The 25,759-nt window shown below is 43.2% G+C and overlaps 7 protein-coding genes across 7 annotated transcripts; 3 read left to right on the top strand and 4 right to left on the bottom strand.

Annotated features, from left to right (window-relative positions):
* Window positions 1–7,221: 7,221 nt before the first annotated feature.
* Window positions 7,222–8,959, bottom strand: Bcmrpl17. Its single transcript, XM_001557110.2, has 3 exons — window positions 8,825–8,959; window positions 7,844–8,562; window positions 7,222–7,734 (listed from the first exon to the last, which is right to left on the bottom strand). Exons 1-3 carry the CDS (start codon window positions 8,871–8,873, stop codon window positions 7,453–7,455), a joined length of 1,050 nt encoding a protein of 349 aa, XP_001557160.1. The 5' UTR covers window positions 8,874–8,959; the 3' UTR covers window positions 7,222–7,452.
* Window positions 8,960–10,529: 1,570 nt separating this feature from the next.
* On the bottom strand, window positions 10,530–13,406 carry BCIN_13g00780 (hypothetical protein). Its single transcript, XM_001557112.2, has 2 exons — window positions 12,572–13,406; window positions 10,530–12,307 (listed from the first exon to the last, which is right to left on the bottom strand). The coding sequence occupies exons 1-2, from the start codon at window positions 12,963–12,965 to the stop codon at window positions 10,650–10,652; spliced, it is 2,052 nt and encodes a 683-aa protein (XP_001557162.1). The 5' UTR covers window positions 12,966–13,406; the 3' UTR covers window positions 10,530–10,649.
* Window positions 13,407–15,194: 1,788 nt separating this feature from the next.
* Window positions 15,195–16,418, bottom strand: BCIN_13g00770 (hypothetical protein). Its single transcript, XM_001557113.2, has 2 exons — window positions 16,241–16,418; window positions 15,195–16,116 (listed from the first exon to the last, which is right to left on the bottom strand). Exons 1-2 carry the CDS (start codon window positions 16,376–16,378, stop codon window positions 15,244–15,246), a joined length of 1,011 nt encoding a protein of 336 aa, XP_001557163.1. The 5' UTR covers window positions 16,379–16,418; the 3' UTR covers window positions 15,195–15,243.
* Window positions 16,419–16,770: 352 nt separating this feature from the next.
* BCIN_13g00760 (hypothetical protein) lies at window positions 16,771–18,135 on the bottom strand. The gene is made up of 4 exons (XM_001557114.2): window positions 18,026–18,135; window positions 17,483–17,975; window positions 17,357–17,425; window positions 16,771–17,306 (listed from the first exon to the last, which is right to left on the bottom strand). The coding sequence occupies exons 1-4, from the start codon at window positions 18,052–18,054 to the stop codon at window positions 16,968–16,970; spliced, it is 930 nt and encodes a 309-aa protein (XP_001557164.2). The 5' UTR covers window positions 18,055–18,135; the 3' UTR covers window positions 16,771–16,967.
* Window positions 18,136–18,299: 164 nt separating this feature from the next.
* On the top strand, window positions 18,300–18,886 carry Bcrds3. Its single transcript, XM_024696629.1, has 3 exons — window positions 18,300–18,424; window positions 18,477–18,761; window positions 18,818–18,886. The coding sequence occupies exons 1-3, from the start codon at window positions 18,408–18,410 to the stop codon at window positions 18,840–18,842; spliced, it is 327 nt and encodes a 108-aa protein (XP_024552442.1). The 5' UTR covers window positions 18,300–18,407; the 3' UTR covers window positions 18,843–18,886.
* A 399-nt stretch (window positions 18,887–19,285) lies between these two features.
* BCIN_13g00740 (hypothetical protein) lies at window positions 19,286–20,345 on the top strand. Its single transcript, XM_001557116.2, has one exon. The coding sequence runs from the start codon at window positions 19,539–19,541 to the stop codon at window positions 20,145–20,147; it is 609 nt and encodes a 202-aa protein (XP_001557166.1). The 5' UTR covers window positions 19,286–19,538; the 3' UTR covers window positions 20,148–20,345.
* An 867-nt stretch (window positions 20,346–21,212) lies between these two features.
* Window positions 21,213–23,937, top strand: BCIN_13g00730 (hypothetical protein). The gene is made up of 15 exons (XM_024696628.1): window positions 21,213–21,474; window positions 21,578–21,671; window positions 21,728–21,802; window positions 21,864–21,941; window positions 21,998–22,063; window positions 22,118–22,155; window positions 22,231–22,304; window positions 22,354–22,449; window positions 22,502–22,556; window positions 22,613–22,666; window positions 22,731–22,818; window positions 22,904–23,043; window positions 23,130–23,204; window positions 23,285–23,404; window positions 23,562–23,937. Exons 1-15 carry the CDS (start codon window positions 21,273–21,275, stop codon window positions 23,747–23,749), a joined length of 1,443 nt encoding a protein of 480 aa, XP_024552441.1. The 5' UTR covers window positions 21,213–21,272; the 3' UTR covers window positions 23,750–23,937.
* Window positions 23,938–25,759: the final 1,822 nt, after the last annotated feature.

Raw genomic sequence — 25,759 nt, 5'->3', positions numbered from 1 at the left:
GCAGCTTTTTTTCTTATTTTTTCTTCTTATTTTTGAGATAACTATATAAAATTTCAATTTTAATTTTAATTTTATTTCTTAAATCTTTATATGATGGGGGTGTTACGATGGATTAGTAACAGGCTGTAGAATCACCAACGTATAGGCTATAATGGTATTATAGGCCTCAGTGATTCAGCTGCAGTATACCGGGGGACACTAGGCACCCAAGGAAAGCCTCAGGCATGTATATAGTATTAGTCATAGGATATCCTAGAATCTTAGGATACAGTTCCTAGGACAATAGGTCCTAGGAAACACCGAGCATAACTTTGCAAACTTTTCGCGAAGTTATATTAGTAAGATCCCAGGGGGTTGGCCCCAGGACAAAAGAATAAGCTAGGACACCAAGAGTCACGGGATTAGTGTCCCGTGATGGACAGCTCAGGAACGACAGCGCTCCAGGAGCGACCGGCTGTCCCAGCTGTCCAAGTGAGACGAAGATCTATATAAGGGAAGGGGTTTCATTATAATGTAGAGCTTCGTGCTCAAGACAACAATCATTAGTTTCATTACTATAGTTACGAGAATTGCAACCAGTTACAACCTTATCGAATTCCTACTTGAAGTCTAGTCTAAACCACCTCGAGAGATCTCTAGACACTTCCACGTGACCCTAGAGGCAGCTCCCGTAACACTTTGAGCACCCTTTCTGCTTCAAGTACCGATTCGATAACCAACCGCTAATATGGCATCCAGAGCTACCGCCACAGGTCAGTCTACCGGAGATACCAACGACATCGAGATGACCGATGCCCCAAAGGAGATCACTATCAACGAAACACTTAAGATCGCCTTACCAGACAAGTACCAAGGTAGTCGACAAGAGCTCGATACTTTCCTCTTACAACTTGAGATCTACTTCCGATTCAATGAGGACAAGTTCACTACCAAGGAATCCAAGAGCATATGGGCTGCATCATACCTCCGAGGTGAAGCAACCAAATGGATTCAACCATATTTGCGCGACTATTTCGAGCATGACGATAAGGATCGCATGCAACCCACCCGAACAATCTTCAATAGTTTTGAAGGATTTAAGACAGAGATTCGTAGAATCTTCGGAAATTCCAACGAGTTAGAGGTAGCGGAAGATAAGATCTTCAACCTCAAGCAGACAGGATCAGCATTGAAATATGCTACGGAATTTCGAAGATATGCTGGAACAACCAAGTGGGACGAAATCGCTATCATGAGTCACTATCGTAAGGGACTCAAACCAGAAGTCAGACTGGAATTAGAAAGATCTGCCGAGAGTACAGATCTGAACGATCTAATTCAGGACTCCATCGAATCAGATGATCGTCTCTACAGATATCGACAAAGCCAGAGATCATACAAACCCCAAGGAAATCAGAAGCAAGGGCGTTACCGCAAAAATGAGGGTAGACCACGTTACAATCCACAGAGATACGGAGACCCCATGGAACTAGACGCCACGCACTACACAAACGGGAACGATGACTCGGAAAAGAGACGAAGACGAGAAAACAACTTATGCTTTGAATGTGGAAAAGCAGGGCACCGAGCAGCAGACTGCCGAAGCAAGAAGACAGGAGGAAAAAGGGGCAACTTCAAACCTAAGTTCGGCAAAGGCCAACTTAACGCTACCTTTACAATCCCAGAAAATCCAACTAAATCCGAAAATACTGAGACTTTCACCGTTGAGGAATTCCAGCAATTACTAAAGGAATTACCACGAAATCAAGAGGGCATGAATGCAATAGACTTATGGGAGCAAGAGTATTACAGAACCCCAACACCCTCTGTGACAGAAGAAAGTCATCAGGACGAGGCAGAAGCAGACCACGCCACGATGAGCTGGACAGCTTGCTATGATGAATTCTGCGGAATCCATCGATCAGATAAAGAAGCAACCGGATGGTTCCCTAAGAAGAGAAAGACGAAGAACCATCAGAATAATGTAACATGCGAGGATTTAACTCCCAATATAACTTCGCAAGAAGTTCGCAAAGTTACCCAGCAGTTAAATGCTACGGGACAGGCAGGACAGATATACTGCAAGGTTCAGATAAATGGACACATACAATCAGCCATGATAGATTCAGGGGCTACAGGAAATTTTATTGCACCGGAAGCTGTAAAGTACTTGGGAATACCACTTCAAACGAAACAACACCCCTATCGATTGCAGTTAGTTGATGGACAGCTAGCAGGGTCTGACGGAAAGATTTCGCAGGAGACAATCCCAATACGAATGGGCATAACCCAACATACAGAGGTTATACAGCTTGACGTTGTGCCATTGGGCCAACAACAGATCATCTTAGGAATGCCATGGTTAAAGGCACATAATCCGAAAATAGATTGGGCACAAGGAGTTGTGACATTTGATCAGTGCAAAAGCGGTCACAGGGACACGCTAGAGGCGTCCGCGAGACGTAACACGCGCCAAGGAGAGTTGAACGCGAACAACACCGGCGACGTAGGACACCCAGTCCAGGGTCCTCCATTAAGAGCGAAGGCCAGTACACCTCCTCTACAAATGCAGAAGCCAACGACACGGCACGAAATCGCAATCGAGGCAAAAGAAAGGCCTACGATACCAGAACAGTACAAGAAATATGAACATGTTTTCAAAGAACCAGGGATCCATGAGGCTTTACCGGAACACAAGCCATGGGATCATGAGATAATATTGGAGGAAGGCAAGATGCCTGTGCACACCCCAATTTATTCAATGTCAGCCGATGAGTTAAAAAGGCTCAGAGAATACATCGACGACAATTTAGCCAAGGGATGGATCAGGGAATCCGCGTCCCAAGTGGCCAGTCCAACTATGTGGGTACCCAAGAAGGATGGACCCGATAGACTAGTTGTAGACTATAGAAAGCTTAACACACTCACTAAGAAGGATCGATATCCACTTCCATTAGCTACGGAATTAAGAGATCGGTTAGGCGGAGCTACGATATTTACCAAGATGGACCTACGTAATGGTTACCACTTGATCAGAATGAAGGAAGGCGAAGAATGGAAGACCGCTTTCAAAACAAGATACGGGCTATACGAGTACCAAGTTATGCCGTTCGGGCTAACCAACGCACCAGCTACTTTCATGAGGCTTATGAACAATGTGTTGTCACAATACTTGGATACTTGCTGTATATGCTACTTGGACGACATCCTAGTATATTCAAACAACAAGGTTCAACACATTAAGGACGTTAGCAACATCCTCGAAAGCCTATCCAAGGCAGACTTGCTGTGCAAACCAAGCAAATGCGAATTCCATGTCACAGAGACAGAATTCTTGGGATTCACCGTATCAAGCCAAGGGCTCAAGATGAGCAAAGACAAGGTTAAGGCAGTGCTCGAATGGAAGCAGCCAACCACAATCAAGGAAGTACAATCCTTTCTAGGGTTCGTCAACTTCTACAGAAGATTTATCAAGGGTTATTCAGGGATTACTACACCCTTGACCACGTTAACCAGAAAAGATCAAGGAAGCTTCGAATGGACTGCCAAAGCACAGGAGTCATTCGATACGCTCAAACAAGCAGTGGCAGAAGAGCCAATACTATTGACTTTTGACCCAGAGAAAGAAATCATAGTGGAGACGGACTCCTCGGATTTCGCTATAGGAGCAGTTCTGAGCCAACCGGGCCAGAATGGAAAATACCAGCCAATCGCATTCTATTCCCGAAAACTATCACCAGCTGAGTTGAATTACGAGATATATGACAAAGAATTGCTGGCGATAGTCGATGCATTTAGAGAATGGCGAGTATATTTGGAAGGATCGAAATACACAGTACAGGTGTATACAGATCATAAGAACTTGGTTTACTTCACCACAACGAAGCAGTTAAACAGACGACAGGTCAGATGGTCGGAGACCATGGCCAACTACAATTTCAGAATTTCATATGTCAAAGGATCAGAAAACGCTAGAGCCGACGCTCTTAGCCGAAAACCAGAATATCAAGAAAACAAAACGTACGAGTCATACGCTATATTCAAGAAAGACGGCGAATCACTGGTTTACAATGCACCACAGCTTGCAGCAACACACCTGTTGGAAGACAACTACCTTAGGAAACAGATCCAATCACACTACGACAAGGATGCTACTGCCACACGCATACGTAAGACAATAGAACCAGGATTCACTATAGAAAATGATACCATATACTTTCATGGAAAAGTATACATTCCGAGTCAAATGACCAAGGAATTTGTGACGGAACAACACGGATTGCCGGCACATGGACACCAAGGAATTGCAAGGACATTTGCAAGAATACGGGAAATCAGTTACTTCCCACGAATGAGAACGATAGTTGAAGAAGTTGTTGGAAATTGTGACACCTGCATACGAAACAAGTCATCACGACATGCTCCGTATGGTCAGCTCCAGACCCCAGACATGCCTTCTCAGCCATGGAAGTCCATCACATGGGACTTTGTGGTCAAACTACCACTCTCAAAGGATCCTACTACAGGAATTGAGTACGACGCGATACTCAATATAGTAGACAGGCTAACGAAATTTGCATATATGATACCATTCAAGGAAACATGGGATGCTGAGCAACTAGCATATGTGTTCCTTAGGATCATAGTAAGCATACACGGAGTACCAGATGAGATAATCTCGGATCGAGACAAGCTCTTTACCTCGAAATTCTGGACTACCTTATTAGCACTTATGGGTATCAAGAGAAAGCTATCGACATCTTTCCACCCACAAACAGATGGTCAAACAGAGAGGACCAATCAGACAATGGAAGCATATCTTAGATGCTATGTAAATTATCGACAAGACAATTGGGTAGAACTATTACCCATGGCACAGTTCGCATACAATACATCGGAAACGGAAACCACGAAAATCACACCAGCACGAGCTAATTTTGGGTTTAATCCACAAGCGTATAAAATCCCGATACCACAAGAAGTTAATGCCGAATCAGCGATAGTACAAGTCGAACAGTTGAAAGATCTCCAAGAGCAACTGGCTCTTGATCTAAGATTCATATCTTCCAGAACAGCAGCGTACTACAATACGAAACGTAGTATGGAACCTACGCTTAAAGAGGGGGATAAAGTTTATTTGCTACGACGAAACATCGAAACCAAGAGACCAAGCAATAAACTCGACCACAGGAAACTAGGACCATTCAAGATTGATAAGGTAATAGGAACGGTTAATTATCAATTGAAATTACCAGACACAATGAATATCCACCCAGTATTCCACATATCCTTGCTCGAACCAGCACCACCAGGAGCGCCAAATGCGCCATTTACAGAAATTGAACCAGTCAACCCAAACGCCATATACGATGTCGAAACAATACTAGACTGCAAATACGTCAGAGACAAGGTCAAGTATTTGATCAAATGGTTAGACTACCCACATTCAGAAAACACATGGGAACTCAAGGAAGATCTCAGCTGCCCTGAGAAACTACGGGCATTCCACCTGAAGTACCCACATCTGCCAACAAAGCCTCAAGCTCCGCATCAGACAACAAAGGCAACGAGGGGTCGAAGAAACCAAAAGAAGAACCACTAGGAGTAGACGTAGTAACAGCGGTTGCTGTCTCTTTCTCCGCACGCTCCTTTTCCAATTTTTCCTTTTCCAACCTTTCATTCTCCTCAGCTAGATCAAGCTCTTCTAGCGTACGAAGATCTCGACGAATCATCTCCTTTTCACGCTTGCGAAGAAATTCTTGTTGACGACGCAAACGAAGAATTCGAGCCGTCAATTCTTGGGACTTAGCGGAAAGAACTTGCGATTCGGCAAAAGCCTTTTCCTCTTCCAAGCGAAGCTGCTCCTGCTGTCGCTCCAGAGATTCATATTGAGAAGGCATCGCAAACCCAGGGTGACAGCGACCCTTCTTGAAACGAATACACGCGGAACAGCGTTTTGACAATTCTTCGTCCACCAAACAATCACGACCTGTTTGAAAACACAAAGCACAAGGCTCACGTTTACTACCAGAACGGGCGACACGAGCGGATAAGAATGCGGGATCATGAACAGAAGTTGTTCGGACAGGAGGCATAATGAAAAGAAAATATCACACTCACTTACATTAAATACAGAAGGGAAGACGTACTAATATAAACGCTTGGGACAAGCGCTAGGCTAAGAAGGGGATAGTGTTACGACGGATTAGTAACAGGCTGTAGAATCACCAACGTATAGGCTATAATGGTATTATAGGCCTCAGTGATTCAGCTGCAGTATACCGGGGGACACTAGGCACCCAAGGAAAGCCTCAGGCATGTATATAGTATTAGTCATAGGATATCCTAGAACGTAGGATACAGTTCCTAGGACAATAGGTTCTAGGAAACGCCGAACATAACTTTGCAAACTTTTCGCGAAGTTATATTAGTAATACCCCAGGGGATTAGCCCCAGGACAAAAGGACAAACTAGGACAATAAGAGTCACAGGACAAGTGTCATGTGACTACAAAGCCGACTCGACTTGCCGACTCGACTTGTCGATTCGACTTCAGGACGAAGGTCTATATATGGAATGGGTTTCATTACAATGTAGAGCTTCGTGCTCAAGAACAATCATTAGTTTCATTACTATAGTTACGAGAATTGCAACCAGTTACAACCTTATTGAATTCCTACTTGAAGTCTAGTCTAAACCACCTCGAGAGATCTCTAGACACTTCCACGTGACCCTAGAGGCAGCTCCCGTAACAATCACATCAAATCACATCAAACCCCAAACTCGAAACCCCTCCTCGAAAAGTTTCATTCATTCATTCATTCATTCATTTATTATTCTAATAATAATAATAATTTTATCAACATAAAAAAATACACACACACATATACACACACACACAAGTTTATGAGTATAACATTTTACAAACTCCCTCCTCAAAAGTATAACTAATAATAAATATAAAAATATATAATCATTACTAAGATCATATAATTCGCTCAATCTTATAAGTTAGTATGTGTGTATGCCCTAGTATATGTGTATGGTAGCCTTATATTCATATCCATAAAGTATTCATAGAGCAAGTGTAAGAGTAAAAGTATATCTGATATAAATTTCAATTGAAGCCTAGAAGATTAGACCACCACTTCCATTGTATTTGATAAAAACCTCAAACCTCAAAAACCTCATTAAAAAAAAAACTCTAGAATACATTTTCTTTTCTTTTCTTTTCCTCAGCTCTGCTATGCTATTCTACAATATAATATAATATTCATCTTCTACTCCATCTTCTCCATTTTCTCTTTCTTTCGTATGAATAAAATCTTTCGCATAAGATTTCATCATCCATCTCTCATCCCTATTTCCATTCCCATTCCCATTTCCATTCCCATCCATTTCAATACCCCTACCGATACAGATATTCTTCCATTGGGACAAACAGACCCAAATATTCTTCATCCACACCTCTCTTTACCTACCCCCCAACATCCCACCCACCTGACTCCAAAACCTCTTCGTAACCAACTCCTCAATCTCCTTCCTCGTCAACCACATGAAATCTTCCTTTCCAAATGCATTCCCCTTAAGATCCGCTTGTCCCGCCATAATTCTTCCTTTCATATAAAATACCTTTTCTGCTTCTCTTCCAAACTTCTTTGAGGGTTTGATGGTGAGGCTACCAATTGGGATATGTCCTACTATCCATGTGTTCATATTTTCGCCTGCTGTTTGGGCAAGAATTCTTTGAGCTGCCTTTGAGGGTATTAGTTTATGTATCAGAATAATATCGTCGGGTACGAAGAGACGGAAGCAAGGGAGCCAGAAGACACATAGAAAAGAGGAGGAAAAGAAACCAACGAACCGTATGCAAAACCTCATTCCCCACCATATCCCCCCTCGGAAACTCCCAAACATCCACCTTTACCTCCTTGCCCTCCCTATCCAGCGTCTTCTCCTTCCCCTTCACAACCAAGTAAACCGTCTCATCCATCTTCCTCGCCAAACTCCTCTTATCCGCCTCTCCCTCTCTACTCTCCAACTTCACCTTTTCCAAATCCTCTCCCATCCCCTCTTCCACCAACTTCCCCGCAATATTATCCCACTCCGCCACTTTTTCCTCTTGTCCCCCAATCAACACTTCATCATTCCAGCCCTCTTCCCCATAAGCCCTATACCCTCCAATATCTCTCGCCGCAACCCCATTCCTCTCCTTAACCTTCGCCTTCCATTCCAGATCCGCCGGTTGATCTTTCTTGTGATAAAAGTATCTCGTGAATGGCAAGACCAATCTCTCATTCAACCGTTTCTGGTAGAGATAAAATGCTTTTTCGAAAGGCGTGGCGGTTTCCGTGAGGAGCGGAGGCCGACTGAGGATAATCCCGGTCGAAATTTTATACGTCGTTGCTCCCGGGGAAGGGGAGACAGGAGGCATGGAGGAAACATGTGGGAGGTGAGAGGAAGGCCCATCGAGAGGTTTAAAAGTCGAAGCAGCGACCGCATAACTTCGCGAGCCGGGTGCTGGTATACATGGTGTGCGGGTACGGAGAGGCGTTCGAGGAACGAAGGCTGGTCTTGAGGAATCTGAGATGGAATTTGTTAGTCGATGATTTCAACATCGATACGAATATCAATCTTTCACAATCCCGCCATCCTCCTGCCAAACATACACACTCAAACACCAGCCATTGAGCCATTGAGCCATTGAGCATATAAACAACGCCTCCGCACCGAGTTTTCCCAAATCCCGCAAGCTCTCTCGACCAAGCAAGCGCATGACAGACAAATCATCGACACCACTCCACCATTTCCCCTCGAGGCAAACCGAAAGAAAGAAGATACATACATAATAATCTCTGCGCAGTTCGACTGCATCCCCTACTACTCGACGTCATATTTGCGTGCAGAAGTTAAGGTAGGGTAAGGCAAGGTACGTGCAACAAACAAACAAACAAACAAACTTCTCTTCTTCTGCGCACTCACCACACGGCACCACACAAGCACAGCAAGCAACCCACCATCCAAAAAATAAATTCCACGCTGCTGACTAATAATCCCCCATCCATCCCACCAATAATAAGCAATCAATCCTCTCCCTCCCAAAAATCCTCCCACGCCACCAGCCCCATCCAGACTAGCCCCTCACGTGCCCACCACACAGCATAAAAAGGCATCTCCTCCTTGGACCTTCTCGCTCCCGCAATCCACGGCATCAATCCTTATCATCAAGACCCGATTCACCCCAGAACGTCCTGACCATTTATCGATGCCTAGATTGAACATCTCAGGCTTTTTTCGCTAGCGGTACCCTCGTCTGTACCTACGGGAACTGTTAGATAGCGACTGTTTACATTTCTTTTCTGCGTGCGCATTTTGCGGGAGGCGGTGGTGGGAAGAAGGGAGGGATGATGGGCGAGCGAGGAGACGAGATATCTCTTTCTGGCTGGATCATCGTTGGAACATATACATATACATATACAAATACATATTCACACACGTTCACAGCTGGAAAAAGATGAAAACCCATAATCCCCAAGCAATTTCTCAATTTCTCACTTTCCCCCAGTTGAAAAATTTCGCGTGTAGAATTTTTTCCACGTGCACGATTGATAGTGAACACAATGGATGAATGACCTAGGTTGGTAGGCATTACTGGGTTGGGTACATACATACTAGATACTCATTTGCATACAATACAATCCACATCATCCTATCCTCACATCACATGACATGACATCCACCTACCTAGGAATACTGAGATGGAAATGTCTATCATCTACACCACCGCCATTCATCCTCTCTTCACATTCTTCCCATTCTATCTCGAGTATATTTTTCATACACTTCATACACTTCATACATTTGACATCCAATATCTCCATCGATAGATTTATCAAAACTTTCTCAAAATTTCTTATTTCATTTCTTAACAACTCCTTCTATCACCACCACCTCCACCACCTCCACCACCTCCACCACCTCATCACCTCCATCACCTCCATCACCATCAACCATTTCTTTCCCCTTAACTCTCATTCGTATATCTATCATTCCCATTCCTCTCACCCTTCGTCCTTGCTCCTTTCCCCACTCCTTTCCCCACTCCTTTCCTGACCTCCCACCTCTCACCTCTCAAATCTCAATATACAACCCCCTCTTCCTCCTCTCTCCCCTCTCCAAATAATCCTCCCAGCAAAACAACCCCATGTATATCTCTCTCTCCATCCCCCATCTCAAAATATTACAATACAAGCACTCAAATCACAAATCACCAATCCCCATTCTCTAGTCTCCATTTTTCCAATTTTCCGAATCCGAAAACCAGAGTTCCCTCCCATCTGTACACTCTCCCATTCTCCCATTCTCCCATTGCTCCAGCGCAAAAAATATATTAATGGTATCATAAATAGCAATTCACATTATGCATACCAATGCCTTGTAATGAACCACACCATTTCCATTCCATTCCATATAACACCAAATTACATTTTTTTCCTTGTAACATAAGAAGAAGAAAAAAAAAAAGGTAATTCCATTCGCTAATAGTAAGTTGTGACTCCTGTTTCAATATGCCCTCGAGCAACCTCCAGAAAATGTCCCGAAGATGTTTTCGCCGTCCGTTTGTTCGTGATATGCGTTTCGTAACAATTAAATTCCATTCCAAATCCATTTCATGAAATTTGATTTCCCAAAGATTGAACCGCCTTACCAACTTCCGTTGTAGCAATCTTTTCCCATGAACTTTTATCTCCATCTGTATGATTTTTGTCCGCAATAAGTTCATAAAGTTTCCTCGAAACATTTCGATTGATATCAGCATATTGTTCTTCGGATATCTTTTGAGATTTCCAATGAGGTCCTAGAGCTGTTTTAACTATTTTGTTGATGCTTTGTTTCTCTTCAATTGACATTGTATTTCGTAATGGGGATGTATTTTCGGATCGAGATGTTGATGAATGTACAACATCTGTTCGTACAGGCGAAGAATCTTGAGATCTTGCTCGTGATATTTTTTGTCGACGAGGTTGAGGTTGTCGAATTTCCGGTGTAGGTGATCCATCTCTCTTTCTCTTGTTATGACTCCCGGCTGCTTGACTTGGTGAATCGACGGTTGGTGATCGATTTGGTGAATAGTGAACAGCAGAAAAATCAGGCATAACAGTTGAACTCAACGGAGGAGAACGAGATTGTCGACCTCTTGGTGGGGGTGTGGTTGATATTGCGCGACTGCGAAAAGATGCGGGAGATGCTGGTGAAGTAGCAGGAGATGAATAATCAAATGATGGGCTTGTAGCACCATTTGCTCGATTAGATGTAACATCCAATCCAAACCTTATCGAATCATCATCGGAAGATGGTGCCATCTCGACTTCTCGAAGAAGTGAAGAAAGAAATGTAGGTTCTGCGTTGGTGTTTATGTTCGTATTTATAGCATCTGAAGGTCTTGGTGATTGTCTTGGTGAACCATTACTCCTGCTAGATGAAGGCCGAGGTTGAGGGTGTGTACTGGATGATGCGACAGATGATGATCCATTTTGAACAATTCTTGTTCTTGGTCGTTTCTGCTTACGTTCAGGTTCTTCCGGTGTTGAGCCACCACGACTAGCTGGTGATGCAGTGGATCTTCTGCGCTTCCTCGCATTCGATGCATCATCAAGATGCTGAGCTCTCTCCATAGCTCCCCATGCCTGTCTTTCCTCACGAGTTTCAATGACAGGTGCCGGTGGTTGGATGCGCTCTCGAACAACTTGCGGTGCTGCGGCTCGAAATATTTGACCTGCACCTTGTCGTCTGGCAATATGTAATCGCTGTTCCCATCTATTAAATTCCGTGGCAGAAAATTGTTGAAGGTCCCTATAGCCTCTCAACTCCTGATCATCCTCGGCAAAGTCAAGATCAACACCAGCGACATTCCGAATCACGCTGCTCAATTGTCCCCAAGCATTAATCCATCTATCTTGTCTGCCATTCCTACGAGCACGTCGAACGCTCGCCTGAGTTCTGCTGATCCGCTGTCCTGAAAAGGGGATTGCTCTCGCCGGTCCTTGCGATTCATCATGTTCACCAAAAGCACCGCTTTCCACACATTCCATACAATACCAGTGACCACCTGGAACATTGTCTAGGCCGATACAATGTGTATGGTAAGGAGCATCGCATCCGTCGCATAATAAGAGCACATCCTCCTGATCTGACTGGTCGCAGATTGGACACGATCTCCCTTCTTCCTCGTCTTCATAATCTTCTGGGTTATCTTCTTGCCACGCAGCTAAATCGAACTCGGCCGTTTGTTTTCGATCTTCGACGGTATATTCTGATTGTACCGTTCCTGCAAAGTTAAGTTAGCTATTGATCCAAATAATTGTATGACTCGTAACGTCGTAGGCCGCCCTCAAATTCTGGCTGAAAGTCGCAAAGAGGATATAACTTTCAAACCTCCAAAGAAAGAGAAATTACATCATCGCCAAAGGCATCTACCAGACATAAAACCAACCAAAAACTCAAAAATGACATCTCTTCGTCGCAATACAATAATCCACCCAATCTCTCCCTCGAAGGCAAAATAAAAAAATTAAAAAAGCACTCAGCTTACCTCCAACTCCATCCAGCACCAGCACCAAATTGAAGCTTGCCCGACAAATGGGACAGCTATTGGCCTTCTGACTCCATTCCCTCAAACAATGATCATGCAAAACATGATCACACGGTTTAATCTGAGCCACGCATAAAGCATTGTTGCCGTTACCATTGGCAGCACCTTTCCCGGAAGAAATACATTGACGACGCAGCGACTGCTCGAACTCAGGCTCTTTGCCGGCGGTGCCCCTCTCGAGCTCTCGAGGCGCTGGGGAATGGGTTTGGGGGTCTTGCACCACTAGAATGGGTGCTGGGACGGGAGCCGGAACCCCAACTTTTTCTTCTTCTTCCTGCTGTTGGACCGCGGCCACCTCCAGGTCTTCTAAACATACAATGCATGCGTCTGTCATTTCGCCTCATGTACTTTGCAGATGGGGTGGAAATGGGAGAAATTCATGAAATTAATAGAGTCAATTGATGAAACAAAAAAACAAAAAAACAAAAAAAATCAAAAGTAGATTGGCCAGTTGGGAATTGTTCTTTTTGGGTGAAATTATATTGGAGAGAGTTGTGGCGGTGGTAGTAGTGGTGGTGGTAGTGGTAGTTTTGAGTGAAGTGAGAAATTGTCGGTCGGGGGGTCGTAAGTGAGTGAGCGAGTGAGTGGGTGGATAGATAGACAGGTAGGTCGATTGGTTGGTTGGTTGATCGATCGATTGATTGATTGATTGTACGGTGCAGTCTGGTGGTGGGAGAAGCGTTGTGATTAGAAGGGGTTTGGGGGTTTTGGGTTTGGACGGATGAAAGATGATAAATTAATAAACTTGACAGCCTTCTTTCTAGCTTTCTCCTTCTGGTGGGTAAGTAAGTAAGTAAGTAGGTAGGTACACTTAATAATAATAATAATCAAGGCAAGAGGAGAGGAGACGAGAAGGAAGAGGCTAACTCGGTCTGGTGGGAGCATGAATTAAGCGATCCAATATCTATGGAATGAGATAAAGAAGCCTTGGGAGGAGGAGGAGGAAGAGGTGGTGGTGGTGGTAGAGGTGGTGATTATAAGAAATGATTCGGTGTTTGGAGTGTGCAGTATGGATGGATGGATGGATGGATGGATGGAGAGATGATGGTACGGTATGCGAACGTGATCTGAATCAATAAAGTGGATGGGATGGCTGGACAGACTTGACTGTATACACACACCTACTATGTACAGAGCAGAAGAAAGGGTTATTTGCATCGGATACGAATGCCGGATATGAGGAAAAGAAGGTTTGAACTATATCCTCCCATCGCATCTCATCTCATCTCACATCGCAGCATCATTCAGGGGAACTTGTCTCCTTCGTGCAGAGTCACAGCATGGCATAACCTCCCTCGGTCCTGCACTCATGGCCTTTTGCAGGACTGGGTAGCGTGAGATGGGACGGACAGACAGACAGACAGACAGACAGACAGACAGACATGCAATATGTAATTTGTGGCTGGATTAGAGATTCAAAGCTTCATTACGCCCCACCAATGGATCACCAGAGAGAAGGGCGAGAGGGCGAGAGGGTAAGAGGGCGAGAGAGGCTCAGAGCAGAGAGTAATATCTACGAGGCAAAAAGTGACGTTGATACATCCTTCCTAAATGTGCCACATGATTCAATGATTCATGTTTCTTACATTCCTTACCCAGACACTTCTCGTTCAATCCCTGTTAATAAGTCTTGAGTCTTCCTACTTATTATTACTCCCTCTTACATACATACCCACCTAGATCGACCGAGACCTAGATGCTACTCATATATTTCTATTCCCTCACTCATTCATTCATTCATCCATCCGTCCATCCACCCATTCACTCATCCACACACTCACTACCCCTCTACCCTCAAACCAACCCTACCTAGACACCCACTCATGGGAAAAGCATGTCATGTCATTCCACCACGGCCAGTCCTCAAGGTGTACAGAGTACACCCCAAACCCCCAAAGCCATACATACATACATACATACACAAAAGTAACCTGACCTAACCTAACCTAACCCGACCTCCCACCTCACCCGTATCACTCACCAGTCAGTCCCCAACATGGATATCCCATCTACAATCTGCTTCGTGTATCAAAACGACGCATCTAGTCGTTTCCCTCTTCACTCTTTCCAACCAGTGTGCGGTTAGCTTAGGTTCGTAACGGAGCACCTTCTTAGCAGGCAGAAAAGGTTTCAAATCCGACGGAACGGTGAGCGAGCACACGTAAATAAGTCTACCTACCACACTGTACTCGCATGGTATATGGATGTATGTATGTGTGTGTGTGTGCATTTATTGTATTGTATTCCGCGATAAACGCTGGCATCGCGGTACGTTGAGAATTTAAAAGTACTTGCGCAGGTATGACATATCACCTGATATATGTAGAGCCATTTGATTTTGATAGAGGTGAAAAATCGGGGTGGGCGGGATAGAAACGCTGATTTGTTAGGTTTTCGGATGATGATTAGAGCCCCTTCATTTCACTGCGAGATTCTTCGTCTGGCAGTGCTGGGAAGGAAGCTGGGAAGCTTGGACCATGTATATAATAAATACCTACCTAGGTAGGTATCGCAAGTAAGAACTGGCGCAGAGTGAAAGCAAAATGGTATCTTTACTACTTAGTGCTCTAACTGGTAATCTCTATTTTTATTTCAATCTTTCCCATCTTCATTTAAAGATGGCTCTGTCCTCCGACAACCTTTGTCAAAAAATCCTTGATATAAGCATTAACCTCCTCTGGCTTCTCCCACAGAGCCCAATGACTTGCATCGACCTCCTCTTTTCTCAACTTTCCTTCTCCAAACCATTGCTGCATATTCTCTGCCATAGAAGGTGGTAACGCTGCATCTCTTGATCCACCAATAAACATGGTAGGAATTTCAACTTTATAACCATTCTCCTTGTGGAATTCCTCCGCCAACTCCTTCTCATCTTCAAAATTCAACTCGCCGGTTCGATACCAGTTCAATGGGCCTCTCATTCCATTAATCGCATATTGTTCTGCGTAGTGATCTAATTCCTCCGTGGACAAAAGCGGAGATGGACCAAGTTTCTCTAAATTCTGGAAGAGAACACCCTCGGTGACATTAAATCCAAGCTCTTTCTCTGCCGATCGGCCACCATAAAGCGCATTCAACATCAATCTCAGTTTCTCCTTACCTTGGATTTCCCTCTCAACATCCGGACCCTTAAGTTGTAATTGATATTTGAAATTTGGTAGGACGGTCATCGGAGTATATTTTAGTGCGGGAGGGAAGAAAGGTGTGCAGACGCTGAAGACTGCAGAGATGAGTTTAGGATAGTGAAGCGCAATACGGTAGACAATAGCTCCACCCCAATCGTGGCCTCCGAGGACAATAGATGTGGCACCGATGGCCTTTGCAAGAGCGGCAACATCGTCGGCGGCAGTTTTGTAAGTGAAGGCGCTGAGTTCTTGGGGAGAGGAAGAGGAGGAATAGCCTTGCATGTTGGGGACTACGACGCGGAAGTTGAGGGCTTGGAGAGCGGGGATTTGATATCTCCAGCCGAATGCCATGTCAGGCCACTAGAAGAAAGTTAGTATATGATTGCAACATAATGATTCAAGCTTTGCGAAGCTTCTTGAAAATGTGACCCTCGGTTGAATGTTGGAGCAGTATAACAACTCAGAAAGGAAATCAAATGCTTACTCCGTGAATCAAGAAAATAGTTGCAACTGGTTCAGCACCATTTTGAGGTTCGCCAAGAATATAGGAGTAGGTTCTTCCATTCAAATCTGCCGACTTATATTGGACTCGAGAGTCTTGAACTGCAAGTTTATCAACCATTTTGATGTATGTTTGAAGTGAAATACAATGAATACAAATCAAAAATGAAAGGATATCAAACAAGGCTGATGTGGGAGATGTCGGCCCTTTAAACAACGAGGCTGCCCCACCAATCGCCGTGCCTCGGTTCAAATCGATAAAAATTGGGTAACACCAAAATCTCATAGTGACAATTCGCTTTCCGAGGACATTCGCTTTCCCCAATTAGGAAGTAGTCGGCCGTTTGAAGAGCCGACTATTAACAAACAACTGATTAGTCGTTGGCAACGCATAACATCTCATCACAAAATCATTTGATCATGGCGTCGCATTTCCATTTGGTCCCACATCCGGTGTCTCCGAATATCATCTTGTGCCTAGGCAATGAGTTTCGTAGGCGGCTTGGCGGCCGGTGCTTGCATAGTCTCCCCTTAAATCGGTTGATTGTGAGTAACGGTGAAGAGAAAAGAAACATTTTAATAAAGCCAGGTCTAAAGTACAACGTAGCTCGGGATATCATTGACCTCCTAAAGACACCATACCATCACCCAAATTCCATTTGAGCATTTTCCGGCAAGCTAAACTCCTTGGACCCATTCATGTAGAGCAATCAGTAAATAACAGTATCCTCCTCTGCTTCTACTACTACCTCACCATTGTGCTCTTCCAAATTATCTTTCTCAGTCTTGACCTGTGAGGACTGAGCAGCAAGTGTAGAGAATGGATTAGTAGTATCAATGTTAGAATTAGATGGAGACTCAATATGAGGCTCACTCATCATCACATCAGACGTCACCTTTGCTTCAGATTCCCCATCAGCCTTTGGACCTTGTTCTGGATGTTTACTCGCCCACTGGGACTTTTCTTCTTCAATCAACATCTCTACTTCTTTGATTTGGGTCTCGATTCTGGCTTCGTTATTGGGTGATAATTGCCATGGTTTGTAATACTTGACGGATCAGTAGGCATAACTAGAATGAGTAGAAGTGTAGTTCTTACCAATTTTGGCTCTGCTTCTGTAGAAAGGAACTGGGCCATAGCTAGCATATTCGAATGCCGGATTCGCATCTTTACAAAAACCTATCAGTCTTGTCTTGTCTCCTTCCTCTTTCAAGTACTACTAACCGATTCTTCCTGAAACTTCACTTGCTCAACCACTCGTACCGCTTTAAGACTCGCTGCCTTCTCTATCTTCCTATCTTCTGCTTCAGCTTTTCGTTGCGCGGCTCTCTCCTTTTGTCGTGCCTCAATCTCTTGTCGCCTTTTCTGTTGTCCATTCGGTGTACTTTGATTAAGAGTATTCAGCAAGCCTCCAAATAATCTTTGACCGCGCTTGCGTTCCTCTTGAACACTACTTCTTCTTCTTTCGGGACGACCATTTCTCGAGGTTTCTGGCGAAACCGCACGAGGTTGATTCTTTCCAGGTGATTCAAGCTTCGTAGAATCTAAAGCTTGTGGAGAGGAATGTAGAGTGGATGTAGAGATGGCACTGTCTTCGGTGGAGATTCGGAGACGTTTAGAAGCATCTTCGGACACGGATGATTGTCGACGCTTCCTGCGGGGACTTTTAACGTTTGGCGCATCTTGTCTAGGAACGACAACTGCAGATGCCACGGGTCTATCTTTTATTAGTAAGCTTTCATGATATGACTAGAGTTTTTCACTCACGCTGGTGTGTCTGTCATATTTGTTACCATCACCTTGAGTACATTAGTAGATCCTTTCAAAATGATGTCGACCAGATAAGTAGAAAATAAATGTAATTGTTCAAAGCATTCAATCACGTCCATTTGATTCACATGCGATACTGGACTGGATATGCGATGAATCGAGAGATCCCTGTCGGTACTAGCGTGGTGGTCAGTGCTTAGAAATCAAAGAACGAAAGCTCGATATTTTGGTGGCGGTGATATCAATAACCAAAATCTTGAGCTCTTCAAAGAACCACCTCTTCTCCAGCTACGTCAATTTTCAAAATAGAAGTACATCTGCTTTTGAGGACCGTTCAAGAGGATAATCTACAGCTTCATATCTGAAGAGATACGTAAACATGTCTCGCCATCATCCGTATGTACAAATCTTCTCTGCTTTGAGACTACAGCTACTAACCTCCCTCTAGAGATCTCGTAATGTGCAGAAAGCAATCCGGTATTGCTATCGGACGTCTCTGCGATAAATGCGATGGAAAGTGTCCTGTATGCGATTCCTACGTCCGTCCCACAACCCTCGTACGCATCTGCGAAGAGTGCAGTTTCGGAAACTATCAAAACAAATGTGTCGTGTGTGGAGGTGAAGGTATTTCAGACGCTTTCTATTGCTTTGAATGTACAAGATTGGAGAAGGACCGCGATGGATGTCCGAAGATTATCAATCTGGGTAGTAGTAGGACGGATTTATTCTATCAGTAAGTTTCCCCTGTCCCAAGATGCGGTCAAATAAATATTAACGTCTTTGGTGCAGAAAAAAGAATTTTCGGAATCATTAGTAAAGCTGTGGATCGGGGGATCGTGTATTACCTATGTATTTGCATTATGGTTTGGAGTTTGGGGGAAAGGGTTCTGGATTTCGATTCTTCCAGCTATGCAGGCAAAAATGAAGCCTCATATATCATTGCAAGTGGTGCATTGGATGGCACTGGAAGATAAATTACATTCACAAGAAGCGCTACTGAGATCATGATAACTTCTATTGTATCGAAGTTGATTCTGTTCTTGTTATGGGCCTCTCAACCTCCAAACCCCGAAATCCGGGGACTAGGAGGTCGGTACTTTCTTAGTGAGCACTACGGCAATGGATGGAACAAAATGATATCATTCATTCTCGTGAACAAAACATTTCTGCCTTTGCTTGTGAACCAAAACCTTAAGTAGGGTTTAACAAGGCATAACAAATGAACTCTTTCTCATTCTTCCACTTTCATGCTTTCTGGGAGCATCAGGTCTCATTTTTCATACTATGACCTATTAATGTCTTTATAACACATCAACAACTGAGCTGGCATCACGGTCTGCCACGATACATCGATCAAAATTGGAAATTCCAACCCTACAAACAAATGATATCACAATAAACCAAGACCAGGATTGAGTTAATACAAGATAGCTAAAGTTACAACTAGTCGAGCCATAGTCACCAGAAACTACAACTATACCAATAAACTACCACAAAGTAACAAGCCAACATGTCGAATCCCAAACCACCCCCAGCTCCATTAATCTTACCCATCGCCTCTGACAAACCCAATCTTCCTTCTGCACCAATCGGTAGAAAGCGCTCATCAATCTTCTTCCATCAACCGATATCGAAATGCGGCTCCTCTTCCAGCGTGAACCGCGACAACGATACAAATTTCCATGCCTCCATCGAGCATGGCATGCTTTTGGGTCTTCGCGGTCTTCCATATACTTCGAACAAACGTCACAAGCAACAAGCGCAACTCCTCGAAGTCGAAGAAATCCCTGAATTTTGTCTTCCTGGGCCTGCCAATGCTAGAAGTGTGGAGGGATCAAACGCCTTCAACACTTCGACCAAGCGTAAAGCTGGTGAGAGTATTGCTAAGGACACGGATTCTGGATATCTTGCTAGAAACAATGGTGGTGAAACATTCGGATCAATGACAATGAAGAGGAGAGCTTCAGATGCTTTTAAGATGGCTCTTTGTGCTGCCGAGGAGAGCAAGATTGTGTCATTTGGGGAGACTAGCGTTATTCCTACTAGGGGTCTAGAGGAGCTTAAGCTTGATGATGATTCTGTCAATGGAGATGGATCGAAGGCTGGAGGGGGAAAATGAAGGTCTATTGGAGGAGATGTTTAGCTGTATCTGGATACTGATTTGGTTAGGAATGTTGGACTCTAAGTGTTAATACTTTGTGTCGATGCTTATTAGGCATCTGAAATCTTAATGGATAGATTTCAATGTTTTGGTTGATATAAATGTCCTAGTTGGTCTGAATATCTCAACTTGTCTAAATGTATCAAGATGGTTCCAATGTCTCAAATGATTTCAACATCCCAACGCGGTATGAATGTCCAAACTGTTTTGAATATACCAAGTGGTGGGAATGTGCCAAATAATTTCAATGTTCCAAAGTGGTATGGTTGTCCAAACTGCGTTGAATGCCCCCCATATGGTTTGAATGTCCCAAGTTGTATCAATCCACCAAATATTTTGAATATCTAGGTGTGTTCACATCAATATCTCCTAGGATACACAATCCTACACAAGAATCTTGCACAGATATCACTGAGCAAATAATTTTATGAATACTCGCAGGCAGTGCGGAGAATAATCAACTCAGATGAATGTTTTTGCAAACTTTGATGCGGCGCTCTAGGTTTTACACAAGCACATGATAATTTAGAAGGCATCAGATAGTCTAGTATGAGGTTCTCATCATATATATATAGTGTATGTTTCATCCATCTTCTTCAAAGTGGATCTAGATACTCAAACCCACAATACAATTTTAGCTGGGTATCATCGGCTCAAAGTCGGGATTTGCATACCAGGATATATGTTGAGCATCATTCGCCATACCTGCGTCAAATTCGCATTGAATGTACATCTGAAAATGGATTGCTGCTTTATTTCGTGCTATCACGCAATTTTTCAATGTAGGTGATTTTGTAGCATATATAAAAGCAATGTTCGTATTCTATACAAAAGCAGCTTTGTGGCCAAGTGAGATTCGCGACGAGAAGGGAAGCTGGATAGTGATTCCGACAATATTAACATGGCTATTGAAAAATCTGTATGTGATGAGGTAATATTCAATATTGGTTCAGTGGTAACCTACTGGGCTAGATGTTGGTGTAGAGATATATATCCTTCCATCCATCTACAATGTTGGCATCCGATATCCCTCTCCCTCAGTAATATCTCCAAACTCGTCCTTGTCTGCAGGTTGTAGCAACTATGTCTCCCTTAGATCAACCACCGTCGGAACAGCAGCCAGAAAAAAAGCTATGGTACCGTTCATCCCTCTTCAATGCCTTCGTAATCGGCGCGGTAGGCTTTTTGGCCCCGGGAATGTGGAATGCGATGTCTTCTCTAGGTGCTGGAGGTGCGGAATCGCCGTTTTTGGTTAATGCTGCTAATGCGTTAGTTTTTGGCTTGAGTATGTTCCTGTTCTATGTTTCTTCAGGTCTTAGTTGATCTTAGAGTACGGTCTTGGAGGATGAGAATGGGCCTTTGAAAGCTTGCTAATATTGGACATGAAGTGGGAATATTTTGTGTACTGGGAGGTCCAATTGCGAATCGGATAGGATTGAAGTATACGTTGACGCTTGGAGCGGTGGGATATCCAGTCTATTCGTATGGTTTCTCCTTTGCTTGTGGGTCTAAGAAGAAGAGGTTCTAATGAAGCATAGGGCTGGTCTATATACAAATAATAGATATGGAACTGTCTGGCTAGTTCTCGTTGGAGCTGTCACTTGTGGAATTTCGTAAGTCGAGGGAAGACTAGCTTGGTATGACATAGATGAACTGACATGATATGATGATCAGTGCAGGATTGTTCTGGGCTTCAGAGGGTGCAGTTGCGTTGGGATATCCGGAACCGGCGAAAAGAGGAAAATATATGAAGTGCGTGCAATCTGTTGTCTCGATATGTATGAGGGACAATGAGCTAATGGAATTAGTATCTGGTTGTGGTTCCGTACAGGAGGACCGCTTGTTGGTGGTGCGATTGTATTGGGTCTTAATCAGTGCGTGATGTCTGGATATCTCATACTTTGTGGCTCTTATTGACGAGACATTAGTGCGAGCGACCAAAAGAAAAAGGGAAAGGTCGGGTATGGTCAGTAATCCCTAATGTCCTCTTTGAAATTTTCTTGCAATTTATTTGCTGGAAAAGTACTCATGTGCCATACAGCTGTATACATTATCTTCATCACCCTTCAATGCCTAGCTGCTTTCATAGCTCTTGCACTCTCTCCTCCAGATAAGGTCGGTTAATACTAAACATTGTCCAAAAACAACTTGCTGACTTTACCAGGCCCAAAGATCGGATGGATCAAAAATCAAGATTGTGCATGAAAAGTCTTTCAAGGCGGAAATCAGAGCGCTCATTAAAACGTGTGCAAGACGTGATGTATACTTACCTGACAAACCCTCTTTCATGGACTACACTAACTCCATTGAAGATTCTACTACTACTGCTTGTCTTTTGGGCCGCATACTTTAATCAATACTCTGGCAGTAAGTCCTTGAGCCCCTATCTTTGACTTCGAGAATCTATAATTGACATTCTTTAGATTATGAGGTTTATTACTTCGGAGTTCGTGCTAGAGCTCTAATTGGTTTCGTCGGTATGCTCCCCTAATACCTAAGTAGTTGCACTTTTACTCCTTTCGCAATCCTAATGACGAATAGGTAATTTTGCAAACCTATTCGCATCCCAAATCATGAGTATGCTACTTGATTACAAGAAAATCCCGGTCAAGCAACGTCTCAATATCGGGTATGTATTCTCCTCAACCTCTCTACTTTCTACAAAGCACTTCTTTTAGATCCATTATATTCCATCCACTAACAAAGATACAAAGTTTCTACTATGTGATTTTCTGGCATCTCGTAGCCTGGATATACGCCTGGGTTGTCAATGAGCAATTTGGTAGCGAACAACCTGATCTTGATTGGACCGATGGAGAATTTACAAAGGGGTTTTTCGTCATCTTATTATGGTGTATGTAACCTTCTCTTCAAATCCCTCCGCGTGCAACACTATATGATCAGGAAGAACTACCTGCTAACAATAAATGCTTTGCGCAGCTTTCTCACAACAATCGCTACAAAATTGGCTCTACTATCTTGTATCCACCAAGACAGATAACATTTCCGAATTATGTATGTTAAGATTTCGTCCCGAGCTACTTTCTCAGAAACTTGAGTTTGAATGTCTCGATATGATACTAACAGTTACGAAGCACGTTTCACAGGAATCCTTCGTGGCCAAGAAAGTTTCGCCCAAGCTGTCTCTTTCGGTATTAACACGAGAGATTGGTATAGAGGTCGTGTTCCAATGGTTGTGAATACTATCTTACTTGGTGCGTTTTGTATCCCCCTCCTTGTTTTATCAGATTTATCCTTCTGGAATCTACCTTTCGCGTCCCCATTCTACTATTTACACTCTTGCCATTCCCTCCGCTATTCTCTCAATCCCTCTCCTTACTCCGATACCTTCCCCCACTAACATGATACCAGTAATCTGTCTTCCGACAACCTATCTCGCTCTCCGTGAACATGTACCCGTCGAAATACCCAAGGATTACGGATCCGAGCCATCTAAACCAGCCGAGCCTGCTCTAGAACCGGGATATGAAACTACTCACTCTGATGATAAGCAGGTTTTGAAATTGGCTGTTGGACAGACAGTTGAGTCGGGAATGTGAAGTATGCTGTGATTGTAAGTTTCATGGCATGTGCGGAGTTGAAGATTTGTGATAAAATGAGGGAAGGATGTGAGGAGAGATACTGAGATGGGGGGTCTGGTCTCAGAGTGAGAACTTGAATTCGAGAGTATTGATTTAGAAATGATAGAGATATTATATCGTCGCGTAGTAACCTCTTTTTGCATTCAGTTGAGGTTAACAATACGATAGATCGACTTATTTAGAGGTCGTTCGTCAACTTGCATATCTATACTTTCTTCTCTCTCTCTCAAAAACGTAGCACGATTTCGATCGATTAAGTAGGATCAGATTGTATGTATTATTTCTAAGTTTCATATCAGTAATTCTCTATCTTGCTGGAATGACATATGTAGCTAATTCTATAAGTTTTGGCACAATGAGAATCTGTAAATTATGTATGAACAGACGAATATGGACTGGCTGAATATTGAAGTATCACAAGAAGAAAATATTAGAATCTTAGTAGAAGAATGATGGGTAGTATATGGGATGGAATTGATTATGAGAAACTCGAAAGTATCCATATCTCGAAACCCGACGATTTGGAAGTCGATACTTGAATAGCTGAAATGATAAGATGCAGGGAGTTTGTCATAGAGAACTTTAAGGAGGTCAATTGTGGTTTTTGTGTTTTTGCGTCGGAGGTGCCGATTTGAAACTTCTAGTTTATGTGTATACTATTATTTTTCAAGTCCACATTATTTAGAGAAAGCTCTGTCTGGACTTCTAAGTTGTATAACAATATATCAGGCTCGATGTAATTACCTGATCCGACCCAGAATTCGAAAATTTATCCGCGGCCACTGGTCATGATTTTTGGACCTGAGGAAACTTTATAGGATCACCATGTAAGATTGATTGTATGATTAGGCAATGTTGACAGCGTAGAATCCCAAAGCATGTGAAGCATGTACTTTTAATACTTTGTGATAATACAACAGCAATTACTCTGGTTTGGAACTCTTGATATCTTACCATTCAAACATTATCACTCAACAATGATATTTATCTACCCCACTTTAGCGTTCCACAAGCAAGGAGATCCCTAAAAACGCAGCAAGGTTTGGATTTTACAATATATAATCAAAACTGAACAACAGCTACAACAAAAACAACATCTTTGATGGTCTAACGGTCATGATTTCCGCTTGTCATCATATGACAAAGCGCGGGAGACCGGGGTTCGACTCCCCGTCAGAGAGTTTCTGATCTCATGCGAGCATTCTTTTTGGACTTCTCTTGTTCTGGAAGTAGGGTCGTTTTTTTCATGCACTTACTTACTTATTTGATCGTGCAAATTTTGTTTTATAGGATCGCGGGAAATTGAATAGGGTTAGTAAATATAAGCAATGTGTTTGATAAGTCAAAAAAATTACATGCATGTGGAGAAGCTAAAACGATCACTGAATTTCTTCAAGTGGTGTTGTTGTTTGAGTGTGTGACGCTAGAATAAGCGGGGCGTAGCGGCAGGTGTAGCGAATTATTAGCGGCTCGGGCTGGTGCGTCTACCCCACCTAATCAATATGCATGTATTCCTCCCATAAACAAATCAAATGCCGAGTTGTACCCACCATTTTTTGAGATGACCTGACTCTGTTTATGAGCTGAAAAGCATTGTGATAAAAAACAAAAAGTCCTTTTATCATGACCAATACCTCGGCCAGCCTAGGCAAGATCTATTATGTCCGAGGCAAAATATGCAAAAGAAATACTGAGGATTTGTTATGGATTGCCCGTTCTAGGAATCGAACCTAGGATCTCATCATTACTAGTGATGCGCTTTACCGCTAAGCCAAACGGGCGTTGTTTGTTGAAGGACCGCTAAAATTTTGGGTATTTATTAATGCTGAGAATAGAAATGAGATCTGAGATTTGAGTGGGGTTGGTGGGGGTGCACATCACCACATTCTTTACATCATCTTATTTATCTCATATATTCTTTGGATTTTTAATGATCACGGAATTTCCTATTATCAAAAGTGGTAGAAT

The sequence above is a fragment of the Botrytis cinerea genome, chromosome 13, assembly GCF_000143535.2.
Source record: "Botrytis cinerea B05.10 chromosome 13, complete sequence".
Taxonomy (NCBI): domain Eukaryota; kingdom Fungi; phylum Ascomycota; class Leotiomycetes; order Helotiales; family Sclerotiniaceae; genus Botrytis; species Botrytis cinerea.
Note: the sequence above shows the minus strand (reverse complement) of the source record. Positions and strands in the feature narration are given on the sequence as shown.

Coding starts and splice junctions, on each gene's coding strand:
- Bcrds3 (XM_024696629.1), top strand. Junction 18,762..18,817: donor AGGACGGATTTATTCTATCA/GTAAGTTTCCCC, acceptor TCTTTGGTGCAG/AAAAAAGAATTTTCGGAATC.
- BCIN_13g00770 (XM_001557113.2), bottom strand. CDS start 16,378: ATGGTTGATAAACTTGCAGTTCAAGACTCTCGAGTCCAATATAAGTCG. Junction 16,117..16,240: donor CTATTTTCTTGATTCACGGA/GTAAGCATTTGA, acceptor ACTTTCTTCTAG/TGGCCTGACATGGCATTCGG.
- BCIN_13g00760 (XM_001557114.2), bottom strand. CDS start 18,054: ATGGTAACAAATATGACAGACACACCAGC. Junction 17,426..17,482: donor TGAAGTTTCAGGAAGAATCG/GTTAGTAGTACT, acceptor GTTTTTGTAAAG/ATGCGAATCCGGCATTCGAA. Junction 17,307..17,356: donor CAGAAGCAGAGCCAAAATTG/GTAAGAACTACA, acceptor TGATCCGTCAAG/TATTACAAACCATGGCAATT.
- Bcmrpl17 (XM_001557110.2), bottom strand. CDS start 8,873: ATGACGTCGAGTAGTAGGGGATGCAGTCGAACTGCGCAGAGATTATTA. Junction 8,563..8,824: donor AACTGCGCAGAGATTATTAT/GTATGTATCTTC, acceptor ATTCCATCTCAG/ATTCCTCAAGACCAGCCTTC. Junction 7,735..7,843: donor GGAATGAGGTTTTGCATACG/GTTCGTTGGTTT, acceptor ATACCCTCAAAG/GCAGCTCAAAGAATTCTTGC.
- BCIN_13g00730 (XM_024696628.1), top strand. CDS start 21,273: ATGTCTCCCTTAGATCAACCACCGTCGGAACAGCAGCCAGAAAAAAAG. Junction 22,819..22,903: donor AAGCAACGTCTCAATATCGG/GTATGTATTCTC, acceptor AAAGATACAAAG/TTTCTACTATGTGATTTTCT. Junction 23,405..23,561: donor TGTGAATACTATCTTACTTG/GTGCGTTTTGTA, acceptor ACATGATACCAG/TAATCTGTCTTCCGACAACC.
- BCIN_13g00780 (XM_001557112.2), bottom strand. CDS start 12,965: ATGACAGACGCATGCATTGTATGTTTAGAAGACCTGGAGGTGGCCGCG. Junction 12,308..12,571: donor GGTGCTGGATGGAGTTGGAG/GTAAGCTGAGTG, acceptor TTAACTTTGCAG/GAACGGTACAATCAGAATAT.
- BCIN_13g00740 (XM_001557116.2), top strand. CDS start 19,539: ATGTCGAATCCCAAACCACCCCCAGCTCCATTAATCTTACCCATCGCC.